At 38.7% G+C, this 9,898-nt stretch overlaps 1 protein-coding gene across 2 annotated transcripts in view; it reads left to right on the plus strand.

Annotated features, from left to right (window-relative positions):
• The window catches only part of nectin1b (nectin cell adhesion molecule 1b), a 139,106-nt gene extending 136,780 nt beyond the window's left edge, over nucleotides 1-2,326 (plus strand). The window contains exon 8 of one of the 2 annotated variants that reach the window (XM_040130238.1): nucleotides 1,201-2,326. In XM_040130238.1, the coding sequence (XP_039986172.1) occupies nucleotides 1,201-1,434 (234 nt within the window). In that variant the 3' untranslated portion in view covers nucleotides 1,435-2,326. The remainder of the gene's footprint in view (nucleotides 1-1,200) is intronic. The other variant, XM_040130237.1, reaches the window with a different exon arrangement.
• The last annotated feature ends 7,572 nt before the right edge of the window (nucleotides 2,327-9,898 follow it).

The raw sequence follows: 9,898 nt of genomic DNA on the forward strand, positions 1-9,898 counted from the left end.
AGGGCCATTACAAACTTTCAAGTAGCACTGGGAGCGCTCCGCTCGGAATTCTAAATTCTAAAAGATAAACAGCCAGACAATGCACGCTTCAAGCAACATGATGTAACAGACACAGCGGGATAATGGATGCAGTTGTTTTGTTAAACGTGATAGGAGCAGGGAAGAAAACAAGTGCATGAGTCCGCTGTTAGAGCCACTCATACTGTTCTGTCTGGACTTAGCACCATATAGATATTCAGCCTTGTAAATATGATAATCATAGGAAGCCATTACTTATTGAAACCATGTATATATATATATATATATATGTATAAATATATTCTACTCATCCCTTGAAAATAGTTGTATAACGTCATATGTGGCTCTGGAGGAGCTTTCTGGGAAAATGACTGCGTATGTCATCGGGGTTATTTCTTAGATTTGGCAGAAGCAGAAAGCCTGCCCGAAGCAATTTGGGAGTGGGATTTGAAAGACGTGGGTATATACCAGTCACAGTGTCAAATGAACGATCCCACTGAGTTGCATTATGGGAACTGTAATGTTAACGGAGCTCGAGCCATACAAGGGACCAAAAGTCAGGACATCTTGGCATCTGCTGCACTGATTTTGACCATTTTAAAAAAAAAAATCTGTCTCTGTGAGTCAACCAACTTTATCAAAGTAAACGCCAAATCTCTGGAGAGCCCCTTTAAATAGACACTGTTTTACTCCATGTATTGACATTTGGCATCATTGGGGGCATGAAAGTTTAACCAAATATGATTCTAACTGGATCAAATCATTTAGATCAGTGTAGTTCAACAAACTATAGGCAACTGATAACAGGGATTTTTTTTGTGTGTGTTTGCTTGTTTTTGTATGTTTATTCTATAAAAAAGTTAGTGCAGCATCCAGATCAGTGTAAAGGAACATATATATGCATTAGCATGAATAAAATTCTGCTTAAATTTGAGTTTGTATATTATTTATCAGTAGGGAAGAACTGTTGAATTGTGACATTGCCAAATATTGTTTATAATGTCTGCTCAGTAAACCACTTAGTAAAGCTCTCTGTGGTTCAGATGCACTGCTCTGCTCTGCACTGTGATGTACTGATGTGATGACACTCCATTTCGGGTTCAGTCAACCCTCCTGGGATAATGAAAACCCCGTGACCCTGCAGTACTGTCTTCTTTCTCTTCTTTTGTCGTCTCCTCACAGGACTGTGGCAGGCGTCCAGAAGAGTTGTTGAACCCGGCTGAATACATGAGTTACCAGCGCATCTGCAACACGGAACACTTTCCCGAGTCCAAGCCCACTCCAGCCTACCCTCCCGTCACGTTCCTGCCTCAGCACCCCTACGCGCAGCAACCGTCCGACGAGCCCATGTACTCCAACACGAGCTTCCCCGGCCCTCGAGCTCCGTTCACCTTCCCCAAGGAGCAATCCGTTTGACACGCCACATAACTCTGCAGCTCTGCGAGAGGCAACGTGATAGTGCCACGAAAGCTTCATGAAAAGCAAAGCTTTGCCGAACAGATGTGCATCCATCCCCACCTCGCTTCTGTTTATTCTTTACGCTTAACGCACGTGAGGGCTTCCCCCTGCTATGATGAAAGAGTCTGTAACTTGTGGCCCTCAATCCCTTGTGTATGGTGCACTGTTTGCTCCACTGAGGCTGTGTGATGTTAGTGTAGCCGACACCAACTTCCCTCTCCCACCACTCTAACCCTCACCCCTCGCACGTGACCGCTCACCCTTCGATTGCTTCCTCACCTGTGAATATTTTCCTTCTTTGCCAGCCGTCTAAACTGTGTACAGAATATGCCATTGTATCACTCAAGATGTTATTTTTTCTTTTTTTTCTTTTTTTTTTTACATTTCCCGCACTTGTAGTGACCTTTCATAGACACGTGCTACTTTTGTTTGTTTTCTGTTTGTCTGTCAATCAAATGCTTGCTTCTTTGAAAGTCATATGCTATACTGTTTGTGTGATGGTGAAAAAACAATCAAAAAAAACAAAAAAACAAAAAGAAACGCCATTTGATTTGTAAAGCTAATTATCAATCTATAATGACATGGACTACCCCTTTAATGACAGTTAATGACAGGGTTGTTATGTGAAGACGTGAATTGGCAGTCTCTGAATCCTTCATTACTTCTCATAATAGCTTTGCTGTTATGGAGTTTGACTGGATATTTCAGACTATTAGAAGCGAATGTTATCCTCATTAGCTACAAAGAAAAACCAAGGGCTTTAGATCCAGCGGTATCTACTTTCTCCTCTTTCTCCATGTATTATTCTCCATCCATCCTGGTTATCATCATTATTATTATTATTATTATTATCAGTATTATTATTATTATTGTCTACCAGTAGTTGCCAAAGACATATAGTTCCATTCAGTTTCTTGTCCATTTCGTTTCATGCTAGCATTTACATTAAAACTACCTGGTTTGATGGGAAATAAAACATCGTTGATTGGCAATGTGCTACAGCTTCGCAGTTTACATTATCGCTTGCCATATGCTGTATTTTCCATATCTGTATGCGAAAACTTGAGTTCCTCGTGGAGTTTGGTTTGAGGTTTTTGGGTCCTTTGTGTTTGTGCAGAGTTATCGACCGACAGGAGTTGTTCTTTACGCAGGTGCAATAGGTGAAGACAATCACAAACATGGGTTGTCCTGGAAAGAAACTTAGTTTGCCCTAGTTAAACCTAAAGGGAAAGACTTTTTCAAGGACAGCCCGCACATTTAACATATTTAATTTTTTTTTTTAATTAATTTGTACTAATATAGCCTAAAGAGTTTCAAATCAGTCCAGGACACACTGAAGAGAAAAGCTTGCTACTGTATTTTTGTAGAGAATGCTTAGTTATATACGATAGCATGCCACTTATTTTCATAGTCTATTTTACACTATGACAGTTAATTTCAGACCATACATAAGCTAATGTGCTTGACGAGCCAATTTCAGGATACTGCTTCCCACACACAAGCCCTCTAGACACAGCAAATCCGCATAAACTGAAAGGTCACATTTTTTGCCATGTCAGATGTATGTTTGGAAGAAAAAAAAAATGAAGAAAAGAAAATACTTGTGTTTGTGCTCAATGTGAAAAAAAAAAAAATCCTTGAGATGTTGAAGGTAATTTAGTGTTTACTCTTAATGGTGGTTAATGGGATAGAGTAAAACTTGTGAGACTTTCTCCTGTGCTCACCTTGTTGTCTTGCAATGGCTCGATATGTGTGCTAGCATTTAGTTTAAGCAGTGGTCTCTGGTTTGAACCGCTGAAGGAGTTTGATATTGCTGTACCTGCTGTGTGAAAAAACACTGAAACACTACTTTGTCTTTTTTGTGACACATTTACTATTCATGAGATCCTTCCTTTTCATTATTATTATTATTATTATTATTATTATTACTATATGTAAATGCTTCCTGCAGAGTCTGCTTAAAATGGCATTTACATATATTCATTTTCACTGTCGACTACTTACGATTTCAGTCACATTGATTTATTTCAAATGTCCTGAAGATATTTGCCATATTTGTTTTCACCCTCAACCTTGTTGTTTTGTGTTTTGTAAAACTGTAACATTTAGTTTTATTTTTTTAAACATATACATAAATATACGTATATATATATATCTATCTATCTAGATATATAGATAGATATATATAGATACATAGATAGATATATATATAGGCCTACAGCACATTTCTTGTGACATTTCTTGTACATTTGTGGAAGGATACTACCTGAATAAATTTTAGGGTTATGAGCTTTTTTGTTGCTGAGACTGAAATAATGAAATAATGTGAAACAATTTAACCTGTTTTTTTTTTGTGTTGTTTTTTTTTTTCAAGTTATGTTTGATGTAAATATTAACAATGTATCTGATGTGTGGTAAAAAAAAAAACAAGTCATGCAGTTTAACATTAAACTTCACAAACTACCCATGTTATAATTGTTGTTATTCTATCCACTATTGTCAACACAGCACATTTATGCGTATCTTTTTTTTTTCTTTTTTGTTTTCATTGTGGGTTAATCAATACAACTGATCCCTTTCATCTTGAATATAGATAGAGTATTGATCCATTGTTGATATAAATTGTTGACTAGTCCAGCTTTAAAGCTAAAATACAAACTTAATCTCAAATGAATTTGATTTATGTGAAGATATACTACCTATTTACCTTAGTGGCATGTAATATGCACTGCCTAGAGTTAGCTATTGCCACATAACATTTTGCAAGTTAGATATGTCAACAAGACATCTTTCTGTTAGTTCCTAACATTATATCATTCTGTTTGCAAATCACACAGTGCTGAAATATCACCTTATAAAGTTGATGTGGCTAAAATGCTAGCAAACGGTTTTCTATTCACACATCTAGCTTTTACACGGCAACATTAGCATTCATTTGGAGTCATGTCTCTATCCACCTGATGAGTTTGAGTCCACTAGTCGCTCTCCTTCAAGCTCTGTTTTGGGCTCAATCAACTCCTCGAGGGAAATATCAGGCTCTTTAGCCGACAAATGCTCCACTATGCTCACCAGCTAGTCGCGCACTTTGTCTCTCTACTGTTTGGTGCTGAATAGGTGGAATATTATAAAATGTAATAGAATTATGTTATAAATTAATCCGGACTTGAATCACATCAACATAGACTACATTTTACATAAAATGTGCACCTGATAGCGTTAGCTACTTGCCACTTTCACTATATTGCAAATTAGATATGTCAATAAGCAGCTGTAGCTTTCTGTTAGCTTGCTAACTAATCATACATCTCAGTGCATGACTTCCTGGCCAAAATTAGGACTAAATCAGTCCAATCCAATATCTAATCCATATTGTTTCAAGTCATCACTCTAAAAGTGTGATCAGCTGTACTCATGTTTGCCAAAGCCAGAGGAGATCTAGCCTGGAGAGCATGTAGCTTACAGCCACATTTCCTGAGCAACACACCCATGGAAAACAGCTCTGTTGTTGCATCTTTCAGTGGATAGCAACTTCAAACAAGTTGGCCTTTTTATACTGTTGAAAATTGATTTTCTAAAAAGAACAAAGAGTTTTAGAGAAACCTCCTGCTGCTTCTTGCCTTGGGTACCCCTAATGCATGGGTATTGGTGTCTGCCCATCTCCCTGCACACATGAATGGCCCTAGAATAATATATGATAATATTCTTGATAGGAGTCGAGCTGGCTTTTGAACCTAATGATTCAAACTGTGGTACGTCAATCAAAATTTTTTTCTAGATTGGTTTTGCAGCCATTTTTGTAGCGTGTAAGGCAAAAAGTCTTTTTGGGTCCCAGGGTTTCAATGACCTTTGACTATGGCCACATTGCCAAGATCACAGCCCGGCACGGTTTCTGAGCTGTGCTGGGGGATAGTGTGTATCTAGTTTTTTGGCCATAGGCAGCATGCCACTTAGTTTACACATTATTATGACTGAAGTAAGTATTATGTTTGAGGATGTAACTTGACTTTAAATGCTACAAATTATCTAACCTTACTTCTCCCCCTACAGTTTCACTAAGAAGAGTGTGCTCGAATATATGAATGTCCTTTATACCCAATCCACTCAATGTCCATAATTGTATGAGAATTATTTAGAATTTGGACCTTGTTTCCTGTTTGTGCCGTAAAAAAAAAATTAAGAAATGTTCCATTTACAGGTCAATGCTGTTACAGAACATTATCATAAAACAACTGATGCCTAGATGGAGTAAACTGAAGAAAAAGGAATTCTTTGGATTATCCGCGGTAATGTGATCTGTTATTTGAAGTACATGTAAATGGGCGAAAAAGTTTCAAAAGCACCGGAAAGACCCCTTAATGTCATCCAGCCAATAAGACAATCAAAAGGCAATGGATACAGAAGGTTTAATTTAATTTTCACACTAAATTTTCTTGCACTATTTCGTGAACAAGCAGCAGTATCTTTCTGCGGATATGACATTTGGGAAAAAGGTTTGTCCAAAGCACCACCTTTCTATACTGTATAGTGTATATTATAGCTGGACTCACCCTTGTTAATGCCATTCTTAATTAGTTTTTTCTCAGTCTCAGTAATCCCTCAGGCACAAGTAAATGCTTTCATAACCATTTACCATAACCATTCTTTGAAAGATGCAAAGCTGTTGAAATGTGCATTGACACCATTTGTTGTATAAGGCAACCCTGTCTCCTAGAAATGATGTTTACAACTAAACTGCAACAGCCAAAGTGTTTTGTAGGAAACGTAATTGCCGGCTGGACGACATTCAGAAGCAAAATTCTTTTGTAAAAAACTAAGCGGTACATTTTATTAACGCCAGCGAATTCGCAGTGAGGTGGTTGGGATGGATGGCAGACTCACAAAGGACATGACTGTCACATCAGAGCATGAGAGACCAGGGTCTGCATACACCGTCCCAAATGCGGTTATGTTGTGTTAGTTAGTTAGTTGTACAGAAATGTAATTTCTTGGAGACGGTTGTAAAAGGAGATCGGGTGGCTTTAGATCATGTAGCCTTCAGGGAGGCTGAATAGAAAATATATTCAGACAATCAGCCGCTGGGGAATACTTCGAGTGACTGATTCAGTAGAGTATAGCATATAGCCATGAGTTGTGAGTGCATAGGCAGCTTCATCAGCAGTGAATTCATTCAGTAGGAATTCAGAGAGTCTGTCTGTAATACCTACACAGGGCTGGAGGCAGCTGATCAAAACAAACATTGCATCCTCTGGCGACTTTTACAGAGCCAGTTTCAGTTCGCTGTCGGTTCCAGCCACATCTCCCCGACATGTCGAACATTTACAGAGTTCCATCTGGACTGAATAACAGGAACACTGTAAGTTGGGTGGTTTGTTCTATGCGTTGCACAGTGTGGATCACATTGTGCAGGACTGAACCACGACAACATGAAGACGGCCTCCTGCCACATCCCTCTACGTGGACAAATACACAGACATGTCAAGAGGGTGTCCCGCGTCGGCTGTTGCTGTGGTTGGAGTTATCACAAATGCGGAATAATCCGTAGCTATCGTCATTTGGTGTGATTATGTTAACTTTACAACTTTTTAAAATTCCATGCCTGTTTAACATCTTAGCTTGAGGTTGTTTTTTTAACGCAAAGAGGTAAGCCAAAGATCAAACACTGATAAAAACACTAGACAAAGCAAACATCAGTGGCTATAAAAGAACAACAACAACTGCAGTTTCATTATCCTTGTGCAAATTTGAGAGTTTCTAGTGAGCAGCTGTTGTGTAATAGCTCATTGTAACTCAGTGGAACGCTAAATGTGAGTTGTAGACTGCAGCAGTAGTGGCTTTGAGGATACAGGGCGGAGCAAGGCCTAAATGTAATCCAAGTGAAAGATGGTCATCGCCACTTAACAACACACATTTTGCGGCACTTTTTATTGAGCAAATCATTGGTGTTTCGTCCACCTTACCCTACCAATCAGCAGCCACAAACTGGTAGTTTTCTAATGACCATAATACTAGTAGGTAAATTGTTCCTTTATTACTCATTGTCTGTTTATCTTGCATGGGGAATGTTAGGTGGAAAAAAATTACGTTATAATTAGGGATTTACTAATTACTAATATACGACCACCTCCTGCAGATTATTCTGTAATAATGAAAGAAATATTGTTATGGTAGTAATCATCATGTCTGACCTTGAGGCATGAGTGGCACACGTTCTGAGCCTTGTAATTAACCGTTTAGCCAGAGAAACACACACACAAAAAGCTTCCAATTAGTCACCCACATTGTTGTGTTCCTCTTCCCGTCGGAATAACACACGGTACGGTATTGTGTGAAATATCTGTGGCCGGAATTTAAGTTTTGTTTGATCTGACACATTACAATTGAGGAGAAAAATATCCGCAAAAACCTTTTCAAAAAGAATATAATGACAATAAAAATCCAGCCAAATACAACAAAGACACAAGCATCACAGCAGCAGGTAAAGTGATGATATTTGACAGTACAAGGTAAATGTGTGGAATGTGCTGGCAGCAAAAAACAAAACAATGAAAGCTACAGAAAAATTCTCTCAGAACAAAGGATAACATGACGAGACATGATCACAACTCTCCTATAGTCTATATTAAAACCACGCATTGGGGGTGTTGTATATGTCTGCGTGGGCAGTAAGAGCTGCAGAATCCTGCAGAATGTCATATTTGTTACCAAAAAAAAAACGCTAATTTCCTCATTAAAAAAAGGACAAATTAACTTGAATGCGTTCTCCTGAGAAATGCAAAAGTCGCTTGAGAACTCATCCAGAAAAGCCCACTTGATTGAATTGGGTGAAGTCTCCTGGAACAAATCCTCTGTGTCACTTTTATGTAACACGTCGCTCTGCTCCTCTTTAGCTCTTCCCTAATTTGCTTTGTCTTTCTGAAATCTGTGTAACAGACATCAGTAGCAAAGACTTCAGTAATACTAATTACAGTGTGACATACTGTATAGTGAAAGTTTCACAGGTAGATTAGCTGTTATGTATTATATCATTACTACCCAAGAGGCTTTTTTTATCATTGTGAAAGACAGAGGTCTTTGGCGAATGCAAATTCACAGTGCCTAAACATAACCAAAAAAAAAACGTGTAACAAGGATATAGATAGATATTTGGGTGGAGAACAAATAAGTTGTCTGGGAGATATGTTCGGTATCAACAGAAATCAACATAAATTCTAATACAGTCTGTAACTTATTCCCCAGTGACTTAAGATGTACCCAGTGCAGATGGTCTGCTTGACAATATCACAAACAACACCCTGAAAAAATGCAGTAAGGGTTCAGATTAGGGTCAAAAGGTTTTTGAGCTTGATGTTCCCAAATATTCCTGTAAACCTGTCAAATAAATCTGCATATGGAAATTCAAATTTGTACATGTGTAGGAAAGATTTGTAGTTGATAAAAAAAAAAAAAAAGGGGGGAGAGAGAGAGAGAGAGAGACTGGGAATAAAATCTGTGTACAAATGATATCAGTGGTGAGGTTACACAATTTTTTTACAAATGCGAATCTTTTCTACACCCACAATTTCTCATGCAGATTTATTTCTTACAGGTTTCCAAAAGGTTGATTTGCAGCTTCAAACTTTGGAATTATTTATGAACATCACTTTACAAGCTCAAAATCTTTTTGACCCTACTTTGAGCCTGTATAAAAATAACTGTGGCGCCGATTCAACACCTCTGGGACACATTACAAGCCTCACAGAGATGGACGGTGCAATAAGGTATATGTGCACAGACTCCTTTAACACCAGGTACAGTAGGCCATCCAACCTAAATGACAAAGCAAGTTTTCATTATCTACCATAAGAAGCCCACAGTTCAAGCAGAGATGTGGACGGGCAACACAGGTCTGCCATAAGCTCACTTCTTTCTAACCACACACCCGCAGGATTTTTTTCTTTTGTTTTTTAATTGTAGTCTTCAGACACAGCAGATGTTGCCTCAAGTGACATCATTTGACTTTGCACCGAAAGTAGCACTCCCCGAGACGTGTAAACAGACTTTGATGTGCAAAAAAGGGTGGAGATAGGTCGGGCTTAGGAAACAAAAGGAGGATATGGGATGCAAACAGCGGTCTCCAGTGGCAAAGTCAGACGCAATACAGTATAGGACCATGCATCTACCACTGACCCCCGCACAAACTGGCAACGCACAGCAGGGAACCTTTTAAGAAAGTCATTTGCTTGTAGGACACACTGGAAGCGTCAAACAGACGGAAGACGTAGTCAAGGAACACTGTCCGGGACGTCCTTATCCAGGGGTCAAAGGTCGTGAAATGACTGCTCTTCTGGGAAACACCATAGTGGCATATGCTAAAAGATTGACAAGCGCCAACCCGCTGTGATGCACATTAATACGCATCACTGCGTCAACACACACACAACAC

Source organism: Xiphias gladius, chromosome 7 (assembly GCF_016859285.1).
Source record: "Xiphias gladius isolate SHS-SW01 ecotype Sanya breed wild chromosome 7, ASM1685928v1, whole genome shotgun sequence".
Classification (NCBI taxonomy): Eukaryota; Metazoa; Chordata; class Actinopteri; order Istiophoriformes; family Xiphiidae; genus Xiphias; species Xiphias gladius.